The 25,703-nt window shown below is 34.9% G+C and overlaps 1 protein-coding gene across 1 annotated transcript in view; it reads right to left on the bottom strand.

Moving 5' to 3' along the window:
• The window catches only part of CCDC73 (coiled-coil domain containing 73), a 116,216-nt gene that overhangs the window by 84,223 nt on the left and 6,290 nt on the right, over positions 1–25,703 (bottom strand). The window contains exons 3-4 of the mRNA XM_008686940.2: positions 5,533–5,604; positions 486–557 (exon numbers count right to left, since the gene is read on the bottom strand). Of these exons, the coding sequence (XP_008685162.1) occupies positions 486–557; positions 5,533–5,604 (144 nt within the window). The remainder of the gene's footprint in view (positions 1–485; positions 558–5,532; positions 5,605–25,703) is intronic.

Raw genomic sequence — 25,703 nt, forward strand, 5'->3', positions numbered from 1 at the left:
TATATATATATATATATATATATAAAAATGTTTTTCTCTGCTCTTAGCTGCTGATAGTATTTATGAAGGCCTCAGTGCATGATAAATGCATCTCGTCATCCTTCACATCTCCCCCCTTGCATCTCAGCTTTTCATCAGTATTCTATTTCTTGCTTGGGTAAAGGAGGAAAGCAGAAAAGGTGAGATCCTAGGATATTCTAATCAAAGGGAGAAAGGGGAGAAGGGAGAGAAAGAACAAGAGCACACACATCACTAACCTTATTTATTTAGAACAGATGAAAATACATCTCCAAGAAAACAGTTTTCCCAATTTCTCTCCTTAACTAACTCATTCTACTAAGTGTCAGTTGTGATTCAAAATAACTTTATCTCCTGCTTCCATTAATACTCTGTTTGTCTTCAGTGAGTATGCCGTAATAATTCATATGGGGCAGAGGGGGTGAAATATTTGAAACTGTAGTGTTTGTCTATACTTATAAAATTACCTGCTTTTTGAAAGCTGCCATTGCTTCTTTGTGTTGCTTTGCTAATGTTTCCTTTTGATTCTGAAGAGTTTCCTATTTTACAAAATTATGAAAAGTTAAAATATAAATTTGAATAACTTTCAGTTTTAACTTTTAATTAGGTTCATAATTTAAATAAAAGTTAAACATTCATTGCATATATTATTGTATGCTCTTGAAATGCAACTTTAAACAATTCTATGATTTTTTTACCTGATCAGCATACAATAATTATTCTTTCAGTTACTTCTTTATGATAAAACACATTTCTTTAAAATTTTAAACTCTAAACATGGCTCAGGGTACCTGGATGGCTCAGTCGGTTGAGCATCCAACTCTTGATATTGGGCTCAGGTCATGATCTCAGGGTTATGGGATTGAGCCCCACGTGGGGCTCCGAGACTCCATGCTGAGTCTGCTTGAGATTCTCTCTCTGCCTCTCCCCCAACCCTGCTCGCACGCGCACGCTCTAATAAATAAATCTTTAAAACACACACACAAACACACACACCCACACACACACAACTCTAAACATGGCTGACTCCAACACTTTCTTCAAGAAAATATTTCATCGAAAATTATTAAAATTAATAGTCTTTTTTTTTTAAGATTTTATTTATTTGACAGAGACAGCCAGCAAGAGAGGGAACACAAGCAGGGGGAGTGGGAGAGGAAGAAGCAGGCTCCCAGCAGAAGAGCCTGATGTGGGGCTCGATCCCAGAACGCTGGGATCACGCCCTGAGCCGAAGGCAGATGCTTAACGACTGCGCCACCCAGGCGCCCCTAAAATTAATAGTCTTAATATACAAGATGCCTATAGTCTTTTAGAGTTCCCAAAGAAACCCATTTTATTTTCTAAGCGCAAACGTTCACATGAGGACACAATTCTTCAAATTCACTGAAGCAATTTTTTTTTTAAATAAAATCAAAACCACCACAGGGCATTTTTTAAAATCCATATATATGATTCTATTTCTTTTTTTTTCTTCTCTCCCTCCTTTTTTGATAGAAGTTGTGTGTTCTGTTCTTCAGATTCAAGATGACTTCAAACTTTTTTTTCTATGTTTAGTGAATAATTCTCACAATTGAAAAAAATTAGATCTAAAAGTGGGAACTGCTTCAAATGTTTCTGTTATTTGACTCCGTGTTTCTAGATATATGTTGATTTACCAACTTAAAAATTTTATCGGACTTCTATTATGATAGTTGGGAGTTTGTCTTTCTTGTACAACCATTACCTAACATCTGCTCCCTCTATTCTTCCAACAGAGTTACATAAAAACTGACTTAAATCAATCTTCAGTATTTATACTATCATGAGTATGCAATTTTTATTCAATGCTCAGCCATATAATATACCGTAATTACATTTCTATTTAACAGAGCTTTTTATTTTTTCTGAAGTTAGCAATTACTTTAAAATATTTTCATTCTTGGGGCACCTGGATGGCTCAGTCTGAAGAGCATGTGATTCTTGTACTCTGGGGTGTGAGGTTGAGCCCTGTGCTGGACATAGAGAATACTAAAAAATATATAATAAAATAAACTTTAAAAATATTTTAAATCTTATAGCTAATTTTTAAAAATAGTACTATCAGTTCCCAGATCTGTACCAATGGTTCATATTCTCAAATGAAAAAAAAAAAAAAAAAAGAATGGAAAAAGCATAGTGAGAAAATCCCAAGAATGACAAGAAATGACAAAATGCACAGGAAACCAGACAGGTTTAGAAAAGCTATAGAGTTGGAAAAAATCTTTCAGAGGTTATTGTCCAGTTTTCTGTGAAAATAAATTAGACTCTATTCCACTCCTGCAAGCAAGGAAAGAATTTATTGAAGACCTCGGGGATAGGTTCTCTGAAGAGTGCATTCTCAAGTAAATGTGACCTTTAGCTTTCTCCTTACTTTTTGTGACCAGCCTTAAACTGGAAATAGGAGATTTAACATGCAACAAAAACTGGAATGGGAAATAACCCATTACTAGATCTCAAATCCAGATGTTCAAAAAGCCTTTGAACAAAAGCAGAATAAACTGGAGGCCTTACAGATAAAACAACTTAATGCTCCCACTCCAGTCATCAAGCACTGAAGGAGTGAGCCTTTTGGTAAAGACACTTGTAGATATTTATTATAAACAGAAAGGACACTGGGGAAAAACTTTCCTGAACTAGCTAAGAAAATGAAGAGGAAAAAAATCAAGTGGGCAAATCAATGATACTGCTCTGAGGGCAAATCATGCACCCAACTTCCCATTTTATCCTCAATCTGGCAAAGAGAAATTTCTCTAAATATTGAAAGAAATTTTGCAAATATTTTACTCATACCATAAATCCTGCCACCATCACATAACCTCTTCCTCAGAGTCAATGAGCTAGTCAGATAGTGAATATCTCTAATAATCCAGAGATACTCCCCACTGTTTCAGCCTCCAATTGTTATCTCGGATCCTCAAGTGAGACATATTATTTTCTCCTTTGTGACACCACACCCATTAGCATAAGAGAAAGGAATCTACTATGTAAACAGAACTGCAAAATTAAATTCTTCTCCGATTTTTTTTTTAAAGATCCCTGAGGATTTTTCTATTGTAATCAGATCACAGCTAATTTCGATACTAACTTTGTGGTACTTCTCTGTATGATCAAACCAAATTAAGATTTCTTTGAAGTGGCACTCTTTGTGGGCAAAATGTCTTTCTGATACTAGCAGAAAACCTCTATCTAACTTTACATAATATCTCTAAAACCAGAAGAACTAAAGCCAATAATAGTCTAAAAGCCTAAAAGAGAATGGTTCAATCACATTTTATACCGATCTTTGAATACTGCTGTTTCCCAGTCAAGAAACCCAATGGGTGAAGATAAAGATCTGTTCAAGAAAAATAAATAACTGTGGCCCCAATTCTTTGTAGTACTGAGCCCAAATACTATTTTATCTTCAGCGCTCTCTGACTCTACATTTTACCACTGTAAATATAGGTCTGCTTTCTATAGTGTTCCTTTAGATCAAGATGGTGTGACCTGTTTGTTTTGTCCTGGGAAAGTCAACAATTTACCTGGAGAGCTATGCCTCAAGGGTTTACTGAGGAAACTTAAGGAACTTAAATTTCTCTGTAACTCCACTCTTATACAGTATATGGGCACGTTTTTATTGTTCTAAAGATGACAGCTTTAACACTCACTCCACATAACTACTTACTGTTTTAGATCAAAAAGGACATGAAAATTCTGAAGAAAGTTTACAATTTTGTCAGAATAAAAAAAAAATGCCACCTTTATCACTCACTAATTTATCTTAAAATTTGGATCTATTTCTAGACTCTATTATGTTCTGAGGAATACCTATCCATGTATGCTACACCAAGCTACTTTAATTACTGTAGTTTATAATAATATATTTAAGAACCTAGTGTAATTATTTGGCCCTGTTCTTTTTCAAAAATTTCGCAGACACTCTTGTACATTTATTTCTACATAAACCTTAGAACAGCTTAAGTACAGCAAACACACTCTTAGTACTGGATTGTATTAAACATACTGATTAACTTAAGGATTTGGATAACTTTATACTGTTGACTCTCTCTATCCAAAAATAAGATATGACTTTACATTTTGAAATCTGTTTGGAGTTTCAGTTTGTGCTTGGTGTTTATCTGTTTTTCCTTTCTGCAGAGAGATTTGAGACCTGTGCCTCATAAAATCCAACTCTAGTTTTACTTCCACATTCTACACAACCTTGTGGGCCTGTCTGGTCTCAAAATTCCCATCGTTTCTAGGTTGAGCTATCCTCTGTCGCTTGAATTCTGATTCTGATATGTTACCTCCAACTTCCTGTTTCAATATTGCCAAACAGTGAAAAGAAGGGGGCCACCATAATTAAGATTCAATTTTTAGCTATTAAGATTACTTTAGTGGAAAGGCATGAGAAGTACTATCAAAAATGCTTCCATATAAATAAGGCTAGAGAGAGAATCAGATCTGATGATACTGGTGACTGTTTTTGTTTTTCTCTTTATTTTAAGCAGTCTCCACACGCCACACGGTGCTTGAACCATGACCCTGGGAAAAGGGTCACAGGCTCTACCGACAAAGCCAACCAGGTGTCCCTCTGATACTGTTTTTTTTTTTTTTTAATATTTGATTACAGTATGTAATAACAGTCTGGGAAAATAAAGAGGTTTCACTTCTTAAAAATATTTTGACTTCTTTGTAATACATAATGTGTGTCTCAGACACTAAATAGATCATAGTAGTTTTCAGCATTATTATCAGAAAGCCTGGGAAAAAATTTCATTCTCAGTGTTCTGGTGGCCCAACTATTATTAAAAACAACTGTAGTCACAACTCTCTTGAGACTTTGTTTAAAATGATGCACACCCCCTGCTTGTGTTCCCTCTCTCGCTGGCTGTCTCTATCTCTGTCGAATAAATAAATAAAAATCTTAAAAAAAGGGGGGGGCGCCTGGGTGGCACAGCGGTTAAGCATCTGCCTTCGGCTCAGGGCGTGATCCCGGCGTTATGGGATCGAGCCCCACATCAGGCTCTTCCGCTAGGAGCCTGCTTCTTCCTCTCCCACTCCCCCTGCTTGTGTTCCCTCTCTCGCTGACTGTCTCTATCTCTGTCGAATAAATAAATAAAAATCTTTAAATAAAAAAATAAATAAATAAAATAAAATGATGCACAATCCCCAAATATGTTTAGGAAATTTAAAAATTCAAACTGCAATTAAGGATTACAATACTTCTTTAAAAGGTAAAAAGATGCTAAAGATGCTAAAAAGACTAATATGAAATAAAAATTAAAAATACTTAGTTTGAGGATACCTGGGTGGCTCAGTTCATTAAGCGTTCAACTCTCGATTTTGGCTTAGTTCATGATCTCAGGATGGTGAGATTGAGCCCCACATCAGCTCTATGCTCAGAGGAGTTGGCTTGAGTTTCTCACCCCTCTGCCCCTCCCCAACCACTCACGTGCACTCCCATGTGCACTCTCTCTGGAGTAAATAAATCTTAAAAACAAAACAAAACCTCACCTTTTGCCATTTGAGTTCCTGTGTCTCTGCAATAATTTTACTAATCTGCTCTTCATATTGAGTTTCTGCTTCCTAAATCAAAAAGAAAAATGCAAGGGAAATTAGGACTCTAAAATTTTACATTTCAGCTCTTTCCAGAGCGATAAAAAGAGCATCCTCTCTTGCTTACAACAAGAAAAGAATCTGGACAAATTGTAAATTAAATAGACAAACCCATCAGAGAACTGAGGTCCCAGATCATTCAACTAATCCAAACTCTGGATAACTCTCTACTGCAGGGAGAAGAGAACCACAGCATTTGCTTACCTGGGACATAAATCACTGAGTCCTGATAAGAAAATTCAGCTGAAAGTTCTTAATAAATTGCTAAAGGCAGAATGTGGACCAGTGTAAGAATGTGAATTCCCAGGGACCCCAGAAATAAGGAGTTTTTATATTTTTTACAAGGTCTTTCTTCCAGGAAGCCCACAAAGGGCTTACAGGGAAGGATGGGAAGAATCCAACAATCTTAGAGGCTCTCCTCTGTAGGACTGGCTGGAGAAGAGAAGAGCAGTCACAACGCATCTTCCCTATTTCCCCTACAGACCAAGAATCTTAATCTATAAGGGAAAGGGAAACAAAAACTATACTTAAGAACACTAGTGGAAATCCCTGTACAGCTGGGAAAGGGGACCAAGAGCCACCACTGAAAAGTCTACCTAGACAGACCAGTCTTCCTCATCTCCCCGAAGGAGCAAGAGCTTAATCTACAGGGGGAGGGGCAATAAAAACTACAGCGTGAGAGCTGTGGAAAGCCACTGCAGCTGGAAGCAGGCCAGGAAAATAAAATAACAGCTCTATCACGGGGAATACAGTAGGCCCAGCATTAAAAACAAAAGAAGGATCAGAACTCTTATGAAGACCTCACCCTGAGACACGGTTTCACCTAAGAACTGAAGCTTAATAAAGTCAGAGAATGCCCGTATTCCCCCTACCTGCAGCCACGACCTGACAAACAAGCCTCAAATAAAAAGAACAGGGATCAGCTGGGAGGCTGCAAAGACAGACTCTCTCTGGGAGGCAGCACAAAGGGAAGACCCAAAGTCAAGGAACAAAGCCAAAAGCCAAGCAGGAAGCAGTTATTTAGAAAAGTCCTCTGATTTTGTTTAAAATCATAGAATACTCCTGAATTAGTCTACACCATAAATACAAGGTATCACTAGAGAAATCTGAACCTTCTGTTGAAAAATTCAACAGGTAGACTTAAAAAGTGCCTGTATACAGAGCTGAAGCTATGCCCCAACACACAGAGAGAGTCCTTCTGCAAAGCCTGGGAGGTTTTGTTTTGTTTTGTTTTTTTCTTTTGGCTCCAGGTATTTAAGGAAATCTCTGCCAAACAAAGCACTAGCTGATCGTTAAATTAAGAGCACAATGACTTCAGTGGCCACACCTGACAGAAACAGCAGACTTCACAAAATGTTTTCAGAAAAGTCACTAAACAAAAAATGACAACAAACAGCAACCCTGGGAGAAAAAATATCTGATTTCCAGAGTTACCACATATTCAAAATGTCCATGTCCAGTTCTCAACAAAAAATACAAAGCATAAAGAGACAAGAAAGTGTGATCCATACACAGGCAAAAAAAAAAGTTAAAAAGAACTGTCTCTGAGCAAGTGCAGACAATGGACTTACCAGACAAAGACTTCACATCAACAATTTAAATATGCTCTAAGAGCTAAAAGAAACCATGTACAAAGATACTGCACCATTAAAAAGTTAGTAAGGGAATGCTACAAACAAGTTTATGCTCATAAATTTGACAACTTACAGAAATAGACCGATTCCTCAAAACCCCAAACTACCAAACCTCATCCAAGGTGATACAGACAATCTAAATAGCCTTATAACCACTAGTTAAGAACTCCCCCCCCCAAAATGTCCATGCCCACATGGTTTCATCTTTAGAGAATTCTACCAAACATATAAAGAATTAACGCCATTTTTACAGTCTCTTCCAGAAAAATAAATGAGGAAGGAGCACATCCCAACTCATTTTATAAGGCCTGCATACTGTGACACCAAAACTAGATAAAGACAGCACAAAAAAAGAAAACTAAGACCAATACATCTCACAAGTTTTGATGGAAAAATCCTCAACAGCATATCAGCTAATGGCATCCAACAATATATAAAATGTGATACACCACCACCAAGTAGAATTTATTCCAGATATATAAGGCTGATTCAACAACAATATTGATATCTCACCATATCAACATGCTAAAGAAAAAAAATCACGTGACCATAACAATTGACGCAGAAAAGACAATTGACAAAACCCAAAACTCATTCATAATAAAAACCCTCAGCCAGTTTGGAATAGAAAGAATTACCTCAGTTGCATAAAGAGCATTCATAAAAACACTATACTTAACATCATATTTAATGATAAAAGACTGAATGGATTGATATGTCTATCATTCCTTGTCAGAAAAGGCAAAAAAGGAAAGAGAGAGGAGAGAGAAAAAAAAGAAGGAAGGAAACAAATCAGACAGAAGTAAATGGTCTCTATTTGTACATGACATGATTGTATACATGGGAAACCCCAAAGAATCTATAAAAAAATCTCCCAGAACTAATTAATTGAGTTCAACAAGGTCTCAGGATATAAGATCAACACCCAAAATATCATGTTTCTATACACTAACAATAAAAATGCAGAAAATAAAATTAACAACACAACATATTTTATAATCACTCCAGAGTAAATGAAACTAATAGATGCACACTTAACAAACATGAATCTGTATGCTGATAGACACAACAACATGGATGAATTTAAAACATGCTGAGTGAAAGAAGCCTTACCTAAAAGAGTACATATGTATGATTCTATTTATATGAAATGTCAGAACAAAACAAAACTAATTGACAGTGGAAAATAATCAAAAGAGGGGTTGCTTCTTGGGGAGAGAGTAGGACAGAACTGGCCTAGGTAGACGGAAACATTTTATATCATGATAAGGGTTTATATTTCACAGATATATGCATCTTATCAAATCCCAAAGCAGTTGGATGGGAAATGTGCAAGATGCTGCTTTCTTCATGTGAGCCTGGTTATACTTTTCTCTTTTAAATGGATTCTGAGATCTTACTGTGATTTAGATACTGTTCTAAGCACTTTTTATGTATTAATTTAATCATAGGTATAATTTTTCGAGGTAAGTACTCTTATTATCACCATTTTATAGATCAGGAAACTACATTAGCAAGAGAATAAGTAACTGCCTAAACGCACATAGCAGCTAAACAGCAGAGCTAGTATTTGAACTTAGATGATCTGTCTCCAGTGCCTCTTAAACATGCCATTTTATTACCTATAAGAGATTTGGGTGCTGTAGGACAATATGGATTGTTATGATACACCCCTTTCCTTCAAAAACCTCAGAATGTAATCTTCATATCCCACAGAAGATAGAAAAGCATTCAAAATCATATTACCTATTTTAAATATACAACTACGTTCTGATATTCGGTAAAACATTTCAAAATAACAACTAGAAATATCTGTTGAATAGAAAAAGAAAAGCATTAAGAATTGCTACAAATGTTCTAAGAATATTTCTCAGAAATCTTTGTAATAGACTAAGTTGAATAATATGAAAACAGTAGCTTAAATACTAATTAGGAAAGAGGTTCTTCAAAATATGAACTTCTAGGCTATTCCATGCATGTTAGTGATATTTATCTTGAATACTTTGTAGCTAATCAAACTAAAAAATTATCTGAAAGAACGATTAGTATTTTAATTGATAACATGAGAAACTGAATTGGACAATTTCGTAGGAGGTGGATTATGAGTTTGAACAGGAGACTAAAAGTACCCAGTTACAGTTTTGGCTGCTTGGACATATGCCTGCTGTATGTACTGTGTCCCTAAATCTGTTCCGGGTCAAGAACTGAAGAGGCCTGACCAATACACAGCACATCTTGTAAAACTACAGCCTGAAGCAAGCATTTTTAAAAAAGCATGACATGTTCTAAAGGTTATAAAGAGTAAATAAACCATCAAATTACTCTTCTTTTATTGTTTTTGTAAAAACACTTAAATCCTTGTAGTCCTAAGGCAGATAATAAAAAATAAACACTTTTAAGGTTCTATATTCTTGGATACTTTATTGAAGTTACAGATGGGATTTTCTCATCAAATTTAATAGATTTTTTTCATTGACAGTAAGGATTTTTGTTAATTTTTGAAAGCTGCTTGAAGAACTAATGAAAGATGAAAATGAAAAGTTCCAATAAAAAGAGAATGATGCTTACTATAAAGCATGTAGTTAAATTAAAATCCTAATATAGTAAAAGTGTATTATAATATTACCTTTCAGCATTGTAGTAACACCCATTTTATCAGTTTTCCATGTGGTATAGAGAGATATATTCTAGAAATCATTATAATTATAAAGGGGTATGATTCTACCCATAACATAACTAATCTTATGGGGCACTGAAATGCTGCTTAATGTTATGTACCACATATTATACCATTAATTATACCCAGTTTTCCTTCACAATTTCCTTAGCAAATCATTGCTATTTTAGAATACCCAAATTTCCTCTGGCTTTTATATATTGCTAATTCAAAATTCTAAGATTTCCTTCTGTTCACATATTTAATAAATTTAATGTGTCCTTTCCCTGAACTCCCATACTACTTTCTTCGTAATTCTATTATCATACATAATATATACGATGTGAGAATATAGTAATTAATTTGCATGGTATTAGGTGATGATTAAACTTCAAATTCTCTTAGGGCAAGATTGAGTAATGGTTTTTCAAAGGTTATCAAATGAATGCATATTTTAAAAGTGAAAGTTCTATGGTAGAGTTCTTTTATCCCCATCGTATAGATGATTTGGCTGAGAAATATAGTTTGTTTAAAAACTTTCAACCCACTTCCTATTTTTACAATCTAATAGATTTCACGTTAAAGTCTGGATTTCTAGTTTCTCTTCCGTAATTGGAAGAACTGATAATATGGAGCCCATTATTCTTATGGCAACAAGTTTCTGGAGCTGAATAGCAAATAGAAGATGAACCGAAGACAAAGGCAATTCCTACCCTATTCATATCACATGCCAACTGTCTAAATCCTGAAGGGAAATGAATTTGTGACCCCTCTGTCATTTGTTCACCCCCACTCATCAGTTATTATGTAATCTGATAAGGGAATCACCAGAAATGTTGCCTAACTTCTAAAAAACATACATTATGGATTCAATGTAAACTTATCTGTTGCCTCAGATTGTTTATTTAAAGATCATTAATTTAAAACATTCAAATTTTTAAAAATGTCATTACCAATTTAGGTCGATATGGAAAAAAATGAGTAACTTCGCTAAACAGCATAGTTAGGTACTTAAATACAGTTTGGTGGAGTAAGAAAGTCTCTTCCTTTGACTTTTATTGTCTATTGTGTTTTGCTTCTTTAAAGAAACTTTACTATCTAACCCTTTATAGTATGGCCCAATTTTATGTTGACTGCATTAGTCAGTCCAGTTAATTTATTATATATATTAATGGAAGAGCTTTAGACAAGGAGTAGAGTGATCAGAGTACTAGTATCTTAAAAGCTCTGGGCTTTAGGTTGGACTACAAGTTATCTCAAGTCACTTTCACCTCTAAAATTCTACTATTTCATGATCCTGAAAAAAAGACTGATCATTAAGAATAAATCTCTGGGGCGCCTGGGTGGGTCAGTCTGTTAAGTGTCTCACTTTGGCTCCGGTCATGGTCTCAGGGTCCTGGGATCAAGCCGTGTCAGGGTCTGCGCTCAGTGGGGAGTCTGCTTGTCCCTTTGCCGTTCCCCCTACTCGGGTGCGCTCTCTCTCTCGAATAAATAAAAATCTTTAAAAAACAAATCTCCAAGATCATAGAGAGAAGGAAGTACAGAAAGATGATCCTGACAATCACCATTTATCAGATCACTAGAGGCTGACGAATTGAGGCGGATCCACCAGCAGTCTTATGGGGATTGACTTACTGTTCAGGATACACCAAGAAGGAGGGATTCTGGAAAATACCCTAGAATTTTAGATGAAAGGCCAAGGAGCTACACTCTTAGAGTAGAGAATGGAAATAAACTAGCCCTCAAAGGATACTCAGCCTCTAATAAGCTCAGTCTCTGATGGGTAAGATTATCTGCCCCATCCTAACTTCCAAAAGCAAAAATTAAACTCTCTGGATGAAGATAACATCATCTAAAGCCTCAAATTTTCTTTGCAACTTTTCATGCACAAATGCAGTCATTCAATCAAAATTTACCCTACAACCTGGGGGGTAAGTTAAATGACTAAACTCAAGAGGAAAAAAGAGACAACAGAAATGGATCCATAAGAGGTCCAGATATTGGAGTATACACAGACTTTAAAATATATAAAACTAGGGGTGCCTGGGTGGCTCAGTCGTTAAGTGTCTGCCTTCGGCTCAGGGCGTGATCCCAGGGTCCTGGGATTGAGCCCCGCATCGGGCTCCCTCATCCGCTGGGAGCCTGCTTCTTCCTCTCCCACTCCCCCACTTGTGTTCCCTCTCTCGCTGGCTGTCTCCCTCTCTGTCAAATAAATAAATAAAATCTTAAAAAAAAAAAAGAAAAGAAAAGAAAAGAAAAATGTCTTTAAAAAATAATAAAATAAAATATATAAAACTAATATGCTCAATAAATTATATGACAAAATTAATTTCAGCAGAGGACTGAAAATTATATAAGAAAAACCAAATGGAAATTTCAGAACTGAAAAAAACAAGAAGTGAAATTAAGAACTCAATAGATGGACTTTATCAGCAGATTAAATAAATTAAAGAGATTAGTAAATTGACAGAAGAAAATAACCAGATTGAAACATGGGCAGAAAAGGAAAAAGGAAAATAAAGACAAAAAACTCAATAATGATATAGGAGATTTGAACAAAATTGACAAAATTGCCCAAATTCAAATTCATAGAATACTGCATGCAAGAAATATAGAATATGTATTGTTTTCAAGTTCATTTATGTTGGCATATTTACCAAAATTGATTATATGCTTGGATATGAAGCAAAACTCCACAAATATTAAATTATTGAAATTATATAAAAACATATTATCGATATAATAAAATTGGGCTGAAAATCAATTGTTTAAAGTTAACAAAAAGTAAAATATTTTTAAAAGAAGCAATACACTTCTAAATAACTCGTGAATCAAAGAAGAAATTACAGTGAAAATTAGAAAATAATTTGAATTGAATGGTAATGAAGATAAAATTTATAAAAATTTGTGGGATCTAGCTAAAGCAATGCCAAGAGAAAGCTTATAGCCTTAAATGTTTTATGTTAGAAAAAAGTTTCAGGGGCGCCTGGGTGGCTCAGTCGTTAAGCGTCTGCATTAGGCTCAGGGCGTGATCCCAGAGTCCTGGGATCGAGCCCCACATCAGGCTCCTCTGCTGGGAGCCTGCTTCTTCCTCTCCCACTCCTCCTGCTTGTGTTCCCTCTCTCGCTGGCTGTCTCTCTGTCTGTCAAATAAATAAATAAAATCTTTAAAAAAAAGAAGAAAAGAAAAGAGTTTTAATTAGTTAACTAAATATCCATCTCCAAAAGTTAAAAAAACTAACAGCAAATTAAAAAGGAAATAGAGGAGATATTAATATAAAACAAATATGCAATAGAGAGAATCGGCAATGCCAAAATTTAATTCCTTAAAAAGACTAAGACAATTGATAAACCCTTAGAAAGACTGACCCAAAATTCCTATTCATTCATAATGTCTCTGCATGAGTTACCCCTTCCATGAAGCCTCCCTCACTACCCCCCGGGGTAAAGCTAACCATGTCCTTATCCATATTCTCAGGGTATATTGTACACCCCTTTGTTATAAAGTATTATAATCTCTAACCTGGCATAGTAAATGCACATTAAATGTTAATGACCAAATACAGTCTTGCATGCCTAATATCTCTAAAAATTAAAAAGAATCAATTTGTACTATAGATTTTCTTAAATATTCACTGTTTCAAAGTCCTAATTTTTTTATAAACTTTTTATTTTGAAATAATTTTAGGTTTGCAGAAGACTTGCAAAGATAATAGAGTTCATGTATACCCTCTACCCCCCTTTCCTAACATTAAAATCTTACATAAGTACATTTACCAAAGTTAAGAAAATAACATTGTTACAATACCATTAATTAGACTACAGAGTTTATTCAGATTCCACTAGTTTTTCCACCAATATTAGTTCCCGAATCCAATCTGGGACACCATGTTACATTTAGTCATCATGTCTCCTTAGGCTTCTCTCGTCTATGATAGTTTCTCAGTTTTCTTTCTTTCTTTCTTTCTTTCTTTCTTTCTTTCTTTCTTTCTTTCTCTTTTTCTTTTTTCTTTTTTTTTTTTTTTTTGAGAAAAGGAGAGAGACAGAGAGAGAGGGAGGGAGAGAATCCCAAGCAGAGTCCATGCTCAGGGCAGAGCCCAACACAGGGCTCAATCTCACAACCCTGAGATCATGACCTGAGCTGAAATCAAAAGTCACCCACTTAACCAACTGAACCACCCAGGTGTGCCCAAAATAGACTTTTAAACAAAGACTGTAGACAAGAGACAAAGAAAGGCACTATGTAATGATGAAGGGAACAATCCAACAAGAAGATATGACAATTATAAATATTTGTGCACCCAACATAGGAGCACTTAACCACATAAAGCAATTATTAACAGACATAAAGGAAGAAATTGACAGTAATACAATAATAGTAGGGTACGTTAACATATCACTTACATCAATGGATAGATCATCCAGACAGAAAATCAACAAGGAAACAGTAGCTTTGAATAAGACATTAGACTAGATGCAACTAACAGATATATACAAAACATTTCATCTGAAAACAGCAGAATACACATTCTTTTCAACCGTACAAAGAACATTCTCCAAGATAAGTCACATTCTCCAAGCTATGCCACAAAACAAGTCTCAATAATTTTAAGACTGAAATCGTATCAAGTATCTTTTCTGAGTACAACACTATGAAACTAGAAATCAATTATAAGAAAAGACCCTGAAAGAACACAAATACATGGAAGCTAAATAACATGATACTGAATAATGAATGGGTCCACCAAGAAACCAAAGAAAAAAATCAAAAAATAGATGGAGACAAATGAAAATGAAAACACAATGGTCCAATATCTTTGGGATGCAGTAAACAGTTCTAAGAGGAAAGTTTACAGCAATACAGGCCTACCTTGAGAAACAAGAAAATCTCAAATAAACAACCTAACCTTACTACCAAAGGAGCTAGAAAAAGAACAAAATCCAAAGCTAGTAAAAGGAGGGAAATAATAAAGATTAGAGCAGAAATCAATGAAATAGAGACTAAAAAAAAAATAGAAAAGATTAATGAAACCAGGAGTTGATTTGAAAAGATAAAATTGATAAACCTTTAGCCAGATACATCAAGAAAAAAAGAGGATTCAAATAAAATCAGAAATGAAGGAAGAGATAAAACATAGAAATACAAAAGATTATAGGAGAATATTTTGAAAAATTATATGCCAACAAATTGGACAACCTAGAAGAAATGGATAAATCCCCAGAAACATATAATCTCCCATAACTGAATCAAGAAGAAATAGAAAATTTGAACAAACTGATTACTACTAATAAAATTGAATCAGTAGTCAAAAAACTTCAAACAAATAAAAGTCCATGACCACATGGACAGGACAAGTGAATTCTACCAAATGTATAAAAAAAGTTAATACCATGGCACCTGGGTGGTGCAGTTGGGTGAACATCTGGCTCTTGGTTTCAGCTCAGGTCCTAATCTCGGGGTTGTAAGATGGAGCCCTGCATCAGGCTCCATGCTCAGCATGGAGTCTGCTTGGGATTCTTTCTCCCTCTCCCTCTGCCCCTCCCACTCATGCTCTCTCTCTAAAATAAAGAAATAAATCTTTAAAAAAATAGTTAATACCTATTTTTCTCTAACTATTCCAAAAAAATAGAAGAGGGGGGAGAACTTCTAAATTCATGCTACAAGATCAGCATTACTCTGATACCAAAGCTAGACAAGGACACTACAAAAAAACAAAACAAAACAAAAAACTAGAGGCCAATATCTCTGATGAATATAGATGCAAAAAATCCTCAACAAGATATTAACAAACCAAATCCAGTAACACATTAAAAAAATCATTCACCAGGATCAAGTGGGATTTATATGCAAAGGAGTTCAATATTCCAATTCAATCAATGTGATACATTGCATTAACAGGAGAAAGGATAAAAACCATACAATCATCTCAATAGATACAAACAAAGCATGTGACAACACACAACATCCATTCATAATAAAAATTCTCAACAAAGTGAAGGAACATACCTCAACATAATAAAGGCCATACATGAAAAACTCACAGCTAACATCATACTCAATAGTGAAAAACTGACAGCTTTTCCTCTAAGATCAGGAATAAGACAAAGATGTCCACTCTCACCACTATTATTCTACATAGTCCTGGAAGTCCTAGTCACAGCAATCAGACAAGAAAAAGGAATAAAATGTATCAAATTGGTAAGGAAGAAGTAAAATACTCATTACTTGCAGATGACATGATACTATATACAGAAAACCTGAAAGACTCCACCAAAAAACTACTAGAACTGTTACAAGAATTCAGTAAAGCTGAAGGATACAAAATCAATCTACAGAAATCCACTGCATTTCTGTATACTAATAATGAAACAGCAGAAAGAGAAATTAAGAAAACAATCCCATTTACAATTGCACCAAAAATCATAAAATACCTCAAAATAAATTTTTTAAAAGATTTTATTTATTTATTTGACAGAGAGAGCAGAAGCAGGGGGAATGGCAGAGGGAGAGGGAGAAGCAGGCCCCCTGCTGAGCAGGGAGCCCAATGCTGGGCTCGATCCCAGAACCCTGGAATCATGACCCAAGCCGAAGGCAACCGCTTAACCAACTGAGATACCCAGGCACCCCTTAAAATAAATTTAACCAGAAAATTATAAAACATTAATGAAAAAAAGTGAAGACAACAAAACAAATGGAAAGATACTCAGTGCTCATGGTTAGAAGAATTAAAAATGTTGAAATGTCCATACTACTCAAAGGAATCTCCAGATACAATGGAATCCCTATCAAAATACCAACAGCATTTTTCACAGAACTAGAACAAATAATACTAAAATTTTTATGGAATCACAAAAAACCTTGAATAGCCAAAGCAATCTTGAGAAAGAACAAAGCTGAAGGTATCACAATCTCAGATTTCAAGATCTACTACAGAGCTGTAGGAATCAAAATAGTATGGTACTAGCACAAAAACAGATACATAGTTCAATAGAACAGAATAGAAAGCCTAGGGCACCTGGATGGCTCAGTCAGTTAAGCGTCTGCCTTCAGCTCAGGTCATGATCCCAGGATCCTGAGATGGAGTCCCACATCAGGCTCCCTGCTCACCGGGGGGTCTGCTTCCCCCTCTATCTTTCCCCCCTGCTCGTGATCTCTATCTCTCTCAAAAAAAAAAAAAAAAAAAAAGAGAGAGAGAGAGAGAGAGAGCCTAGAAACAAACCCATGGATATATGGTCAATTAATCTACAACAAGGGAGGTAAGAATATACAATGGGGAAAATACAGTCTCTTCAACAAACTGTGTTGGGAAAACTGGACAGCTACATGCAAAAGAATGAAACTGGACCACTTTCTAACACTATACACAAAAAACTCAAAATGGGGTAAAGACCTAAACCTGAGACATGAAACCATAAAAGTCCTAGAAGAAAACACAGGCAGTAACTGGCTTTTGATTTTTGGCCTTTTTCTAGATATGTCTCTTCAGGCAAGGAAAAAAGTAAAATAAACTATTGGGACTACAATAAAATAAAAAGCTTTTGCATAGTGAAGGAAACCATCAACAATACTGAAAGGCAACCTACTGAATGAGAGAAGATATCTGCAAATGATAATACCCAAAATATATAAAGAACTAACAGTGTTACATGGTGACAGATGGTAGCTACATGTGTGGTGAGCACAGCATAAGGTAAACTTGTCAAATCACTATGTTGTACACCTGAAACTAATGAAACATTGTACCTCAACTATGCTTCAATAAAAAAAAAAAAAAGAATGCATACAACTCAATGCCAAAAAAATAATTGAATTGAAGATGGGCAGAAGACCTGAAAAATTTCCCAAAGAAGACATGGAGATGAACAACAGATACATGAAAAGATTCTCAACATCATTAATCATCAGAGAAATGCAAACCATGCCATAATGAGGTATCACTTTACACTTGTCGGAATGCCTAGAATCAACAAGACAAGAAATAACAAGTGTTGGTGAGGATGTGGAGAAAAAGGAACTCTTGCACACTGTTGGTAGGAATGTAAACTGGTGCAGCCACTATTAGGAAACTGTAAGGAGATTCCTCAAAAAATTAAAAATCATAATACTATAAGATACAGTAATTCCACTACTGGGTGTTTACCCAAAGAAAACAAAACACTAATACAAAAAGGTAGATGCACCTCTATGTTTATTGCAGCATTATTCACAATAGCCAAGATATAGAAGCAACCTGAGTCCCCACTAATAGATGGATAATGAAGACGTGGTATGTATTTACAATGGAATATTACTCAGCCATAAAAAAGAATGAGATCTTACCATTTGGGACAATGTGGATGGGCTTGAAGGTATTATGCTAAGTGAACTAACTCAGATACAAAAGACAAATGCCACAGAATTTCACTTACATGTGGGATCTAAAAACAAAACAAATGAACAAAGAAACAAACAAACAAGACTCTTAAATACACAGAACAAACTCATGTTTGCCAGAGGGGAAGTGGGTGGGGATGGGTGAAATAAAGGAAATTATGAAGTATTAAACTTCCAGTTATAAAATAAGTCATGCACATGAAAATTACAGCATGAGGAAAATAGTCAATAATATTGTAATAACATAGTATGGTGACACATGGGGACTACATTGATTGTGGTGAGCACTGAGTAATATATAAGATTGCTGAATCAGTATGCTGTATACTTGAAACTAATATAACACTGTATGTTAATTATACTTCAATTTAAAAAAATCACAGTAACTTGCCAAATAAATTGGGGAAGATACTCCTATGCAACTATTCTGTTTCATCTATAAGTTTCACCCACTAATTTTAGCATTCATCAGTGGACCTTGACTGTAGTAATTATTACTATAATATTCTAAGGGCAATTTTCTATTTCTCTCCTTCCTTCTACATTAATTAATTGTAATCTCCTGTAAAGGAGATTTGTTCTGTCTCCCCCCATTTATCTATTCAATCATTTATTTCTATCAGTAGGAAATAATGGATATTTACTTTATTCTTTGGGTTATTATCCAATACTATCATTATTTATTTTGTTGCTCAAATTGTTCCAGCTTTGTCCATGAGGAGCTCTTTCACATTGGCTTCTGCATCCTTTTGAGATGTTGTTCCTTACTTTCCAGCACTACAGGATATCCAATCCTGGAATAAGCCATTTCTCCAAGAAGTCCTGGTTTCTTTTATTAGATAATGATATTTAGAACCAAGATCTGGGCCCTAGATATGGTTGCTGATACTGGGGTGTCACTATTTCTAGGACTTTTCAGCAGAGCTAGAATATACTAATTCATATACATATATACTTCTGTATTTATGTATCTTTTCATCTGCATATCATGAAATCATGAGTTCATACTGTATCTCCAACTCCAATCTAGCACCACAGGGCTCAGTCATGCTTATTTGTAACTTCCCCCTTCAACAGAGATAAACATTCTACCCAGTTCTCATTATCTACAGTTTTTGCTTATTTGTTTAACCCTGGTATACCTGTAGTTTCAGTCTTATTCCCATGAGAAACAAATTTACCAACCAGAGAGAGTGTTTGTGTACCTTTTTGGTGTTATCCTTACAGTATCTTGTCAAATACTGTTTTCCAAAGTTACTTAAGTCAGCTTCTCTTCCCACCCATTTCTTTCACTAAAGTGATGTCATTTGGTTAGTAAAACAGTTACATATATTTTCACAGTCTGCATTCCATCTTGGAATTCTCCTGAATCCTGACTGAATTTTCACATACTGTATAGTTCAGTCTGTGGCATAGTTTTAGGGGTTTTGACAGACATGCGAAGTAATGCTTCCACTGCTACTTTACCATACACAATGGTCTATCACTCCCCAAAATTCTCATGCATTCCATTTATAGTCAATGCCTATCAACACCTGGCAACACCTGATTTGTTTTCCATCCCTATAGTTTGTCTCTTCCAGAATGTCATAAAAATGCACTGGATATTGCACAGCCTCTGGGATCTGGCTTCTTTCATTTAGAAAAATTCATTTAAAATTTAATTAAGATTCACACCTTCATTTTTGAGGATATTTTAGGAGAACAGAATTCTAGGGTGGTAGTTATTCTTTTAGTACTTTAAAGTGTCACTGCATTGTCTTTGGGGCTGAATAATTATTACTGAGATGTCCACTACCGATTGTATTATTGTGCCTTTGAAAATATTGGATCTTTTTCCACTCTGGCTGCTTTTAAGATTTTCCATTTGGTTTTTCAGTAGTCCTTCTATGACGCCTCTGAGTGTGATTTTCTTTGTATTCATCACATTTGGAAGTTTTGCAGAGTTTCCTAAATCTGTAGGTGGCACTTTATCATTTGGATATTTTCTCTTATTCATTTCTCTAATCCTGTCTTCTGCTATCTAAGCAGCTGTTAAACCCAGGGAGTTCTTAATTTGGGGTATTATATATTTTACTTCCAGAATTTCCTTTTGATTATTTTTTAAGATTTCAAGTCTCAGATAAAATTCTCCATCTCTTCCCTTATTTTCTCAATTTTCTAATTTCTTCAATGAATTAATTATAACATTAAATTTCTTTTTCTATTTAAAATGCACCTTTTGGGGCACCTGGGTGGCTCAGTCGTTAAGCATCTGCATTCAGCCCAGGGCGTGATCCCGGAGTCCTGGGATCCCGGAGTCCTGGGATCGAGCCCCACATCAGGCTCCTCCACTGGGAGCCTGCTTCTTCCTCTCCCACTCCCCCTGCTTGTGTTCCCTCTCTCACTGGCTGTCTCTCTCTCTGTCAAATAAATAAATAAAATCTTTTAAATAAATAAATAAAATAAAATGCCCCTTTTTTCATATCCATATAAAAAAATACTGTTTTTATTGTCTGGTTTTTATATTGGTGTTGATCATATAGCATTTCTTGGCATGCCGAATACTTTATATCATGTTAAATCTTTTATTGTAAAACAGCCTCAAATTTACAGAACAGGTACAAAAATACTATGAAGAACTTTACTCTTCTAAAATAACTGTAGTTAATGATTTAATATATATCTTCCCAGAACTGTTTTTTTTTTTTTTTTTGGCTAGACAAACATTTACTTTAATTATTTAAAAAACAACCAGCATTTTTCATTTAACAATATACAAGCAGCCCTCACGATTCCAATAAACATGAATTTCAGTTACCTTGTTTGGTTAAACGCCACCAGTTCCCTAAAAACATGGTTCAAATTTCAGTTACCATGGTACAATATCCTGGGTAATTGCACAAATTTCACTGCTAACTCTTCAATCCACAAATCATTTCTAAGTAACAGATCAGGATCAGTAATCAATCACATCACTTATTTCACAGTCTGTCAATGACTGGTCACGTGTATCTGTTATTCAGTTTATGCCAAGACAGTAAAGCATGTAAGGTGTTTTCTTTCTTATCTTCTAGTGATAAATCCACATAACATTTTACAAAAACAGATAATCCAAAAAGGGAATTGGCCAACAAAGATGAAAGTGCAGAAAAAGAAAAAAGAGAGAGAATAACATTGGAAGTGAAATTCGAATAAAATATAAATGGAGTTATAGAAGAAATAGCTACACTGTCAGTCTATCAATGGGATATTAATGAAATTTGAAATAATTACAATATAGTTATATGTTTAACAAATGAATGTGATTTTTATGATCCCCTAAGTTTTATTATAGTTTGAGTACAAATATAATAATATTGTCTCTGTGTTTGGGATTTTTGGAAGATATTGTAAAATACACATTTAATACTTCCAATATAAAGAGAATACTCTGAGAGAAAAAGATGAAGCAGAAGTGAGAAAATATATGTAAGTCAATTCTGATTGCAGTGATATCTTATATATTAAGTATTAGCCTTTGGTTATGTAGGACTACTTAGGTTTCATATAGTTTATTCTTATCACTTTTCATTTGAGTTGTGGATGTTTGTTTCTCAATAATTTTTCAAAATAAAATTAGATTTGTCAATCCAGTTCATAAAACAAAAATTTAAATTAATGTCGTATTTATTCTCCAAAAGAAGACTTTTAAAAATTAACATTTTATTTATCTTTTAGTTCAACATGGAGAGATTTCTTTAGAAAATTCCTCTGGCCAATTGGCCAGTGGGCAATACATATTTTCATGCTCCTTTAATTCTAGTAGACACAAAATTCAATATGGTCATATATCTCTCTATTTTTTATTTTGACTTGAGTCTTATTCATAAAGACTACCTGATACCTAAGCTGATTTCCATCTTTGTGCTTTTATATTTCATTGTGTGCTTAATTATAATTATTTCATGTGAAAAAATATTCAAATTTAAATATAGAAAATGTGTCAACCATTTGTGGAATTTTTCTTAAGCTTAAATGTGTTTCTCTAGAGAGCTTTGTTATAATTATTTCATACATCATTGTACATCCATTCAAAGTATATAGCAATTTTCTAAATATTGGAATAAAAATCAGATTGTTATTTTAAAAAAAAGGAAGAAGAATAGCTGACCATAAGAATGTTAACACTACTGCCATTTGAGAGACCCTAGTAATGCAGCCAGAAGAACAGAGAGAAGATAAACATATGAACATAAACAAAAAGTGACTGTGGAAGGAAAGTGATTGTGATGAAAAGGATGAAGATGTCCCAGAATTAGTAATGCCAGCAAAAACAGCACACTGAAGGAGTTCTCAAAGGTATCTGACAACATTGAAAATACAAAGGATAAAAGGTGGGAAGCTGATCCAAATTTGAATAGGTGTATTATAATTTGCAAAGGCAGAGAAATAACACTAACTCCATATTGTAAGTGACATGACAAGCATAAGGCAAGCACTGCTCAAATTATCTGAATAAGTGTTTCACGAAGAAATAAAACACATTAATTCTCAATGTATCTAACATTTTAAATTATAGTATACTAAGGGGTGCCTGGGTGGCTCAGTCAGGTAAGCATCCAACTCTTGATTTTGGCTCAGGTCATGAGCTCAGGGTCATGAGATCAAGCCCCGTGTTGGGCTCCACTCTGGGTGTGGAGCCTGCTTAAGATTCTCTCGTTCCCTCTCTGCCCCTCCCTCCATGTGCTCTCTCTAAATAAATAAGTAAATAAAATGCTTAAATTATAGTATACTAAATATTTTTTTCATTTTCCTTTACATTTATAATGAAAGTGAGAGAGTATATAATGTTTTCACAAATATTTTCAAGTCACAGAACAATCACAACTTGTATTAATTTATTATTAAGATCCTTTTGCATGTTTTCAGCTTGCAGGGTTATTTTTATGGTCCTATACCACCACAGACCATCTACATCTCCCATGTTAGTACATATGTACCTACCTTATTCTTTTTAAGAGCTACATTAAATATTCTACATATCTGATTCAGTCACTAATTCTGCGTATGATACTACCTTAAAACTTAGCGATTTAAAATACAATTTATTAAGCCTCACAGTTCTACACATTGACGAAGATCAGTTGGGCAGTTCTGTTTCACACGCTATGGGTCAGGTTACTCATGCAAATGCATTCACTTGCTAGCTTGACTGAGGCTACAATTACCATAATGTTCTCTCACTCCAGTGTCTCTCCTCACGCAGCTTCTCATCATTAAATAATCTATTCTAGGATTATGGCACGGCAGCTGACTTCCAAAAGGGTATGTTCCAAGAGAATAAGCCCTCATGTGTAAGTATTATCCAGCCCCTGCTTTGTATCATGCTTGTTAGCGTCCTGCTTGCCAAAGCAAGTCACATGACCAGGGCTAAGCTAATATGGGAGTAACTTACTCAAGGGTATGAATACCAAGAAGTATGGCTTATTGAAAACTACTAATGTAACAGTATCACTTGTTTACCTTCTGTTGATAGACATTTATATTGTTTATAATTTTTCCCATTACAACATTATAGGATATATCACTGTAAAAATTCTTTACTCAATTAAGCCCACATAAGAAATTATCCTAAAGTGTAAATTGTTCATACTTAGTGATCAGGAAATTCTACATTTTAAATTTAGAGACATAGAAGTCAATATCTATTTATCATATGTACTAATTCACATAAGGAAAGGATATAACAATACTCATTCCTGAAAAACCTTGCCAACACTGGTATTGATATTTTTTCAGTAATCTGCATTTATTTTTTCAATAATTTGTATTTATTTTATTAGTAGTAAGCATAATTTTGTATATTTTATGATTATTAATATTTTTCTTTTTTCTATTGTGTTGTCTTTTGATTTGTATAAATGTTTTGCAAATAAGATATTGATCCTTTCTGGGGTGCCTGGGTAGCGCAGTCGTTAAGCGTCTGCCTTCGGCTCAGGGCGTGATCCCGGCGTTCCGGGATCGAGTCCCACATCGGGCTCCTCCACTGGGAGCCTGCTTCTTCCTCTCCCACTCCCCCTGCTGTGTTCCCTCTCTCTCTGGCTGTCTCTATCTCTGTTGAATAAATAAATAAAATATTTTAAAAAAAAATTAAAAAAAAAAAAGATATTGATCCTTTCTTCCATTTGGCATGAGGCAAATATTTTCTCTCAGCCACTGGTTTTTTTTTTTTTTTTCAAAGATTTTATTTATTTTACAGAGAAAGAGAGCACAAGCGGGGGGTGAGGCAGGCAGAAGGAGAGGGAGAAGCAGGCTTCCCGTGCAGAGCAGGGAGCCCGATGTGGGGCCTGATCCCAGGACCCTGGGATCATGACCTGAAATGAAGGCAGTCACTTAACCAACTGAGCCACACAGGTGCCCCTCAGCCACTGGTTTTTAGACTTTGTTTAAGGCAGCTTTTATCCCACAGAAGCTAATAATTTGTATGTCATCTTATCTAGCCATCTTTTCTTTTAGGTAGGGTAATCTCTATTCCTGAGACTATAAAAATTAAGTCTCATATTTTCTAACATACATATACGCTTTTCCTTTGCATTTGATTTTTTTCTCCTAAAATTTATTTTTGTGCATGAACTATTATGAATCATCCAAAGCCATTTATTGACTGACTGTCCTTATTTTCCCCATTGGATTGATTTATTCTTTTACTGATTTGCTTATTCCTACAACAGTGTCACATTTTTAATTATTATAGGATTAGAGCATGTTTTAATATCTGATAAAGCATGTAGCACTTCATTCTTATCTTTTGAAAAGCTTCTTGTCTATACTCATACTCTTTTTCCAGTTTTTAGAGATAAAATTGACATATATAATAATGTATTAGCTTAAGGATTTGATATATGCATATATATCAACATAAGGATTTGATATATATATATTTATACATTTTCTTACAGATATAACTTTAGAATCATCCTGCCAAATTCTGAAAAACATACCCCTGGGTGTTGATTGGCATTACATTAAATTTTTAGATGCTGTCTTAATCTGTTCAGTTTTCTATAACAAAATACCACAGACTGAGTGCTTATAAGCAACAGAAATTAATTTCTCACAGTTCTGGAGACTGGAAGTCTAAGATCGAGATGCCCACATGGTCAGATTCTATTTCTGGTGACAGATGCTCTCCAGTTCATAACCTCACATTGTGTATGGGGCTAGGGAGCTCTGTTAGAGTACTAATCCCATCTATGAGGGCTCTATACCTCATATCTTTTTTTTTTTAATGATTTTTTATTATATTATGTTAGTCACCATACAGTACATCCCCGGTTTCCGATGTAAGGCTCGATGATTCATTAGTTGTGTATAACACCCAGTGCACCATGCAATACATGCCCTCCTTACTCCCATCACCAGCCTATCCCATTCCCCCACCCCCC

Source organism: Ursus maritimus, unplaced genomic scaffold, assembly GCF_017311325.1.
Source record: "Ursus maritimus isolate PB19 unplaced genomic scaffold, ASM1731132v1 scaffold_23, whole genome shotgun sequence".
In the NCBI taxonomy this organism is placed as follows: Eukaryota; Metazoa; Chordata; class Mammalia; order Carnivora; family Ursidae; genus Ursus; species Ursus maritimus.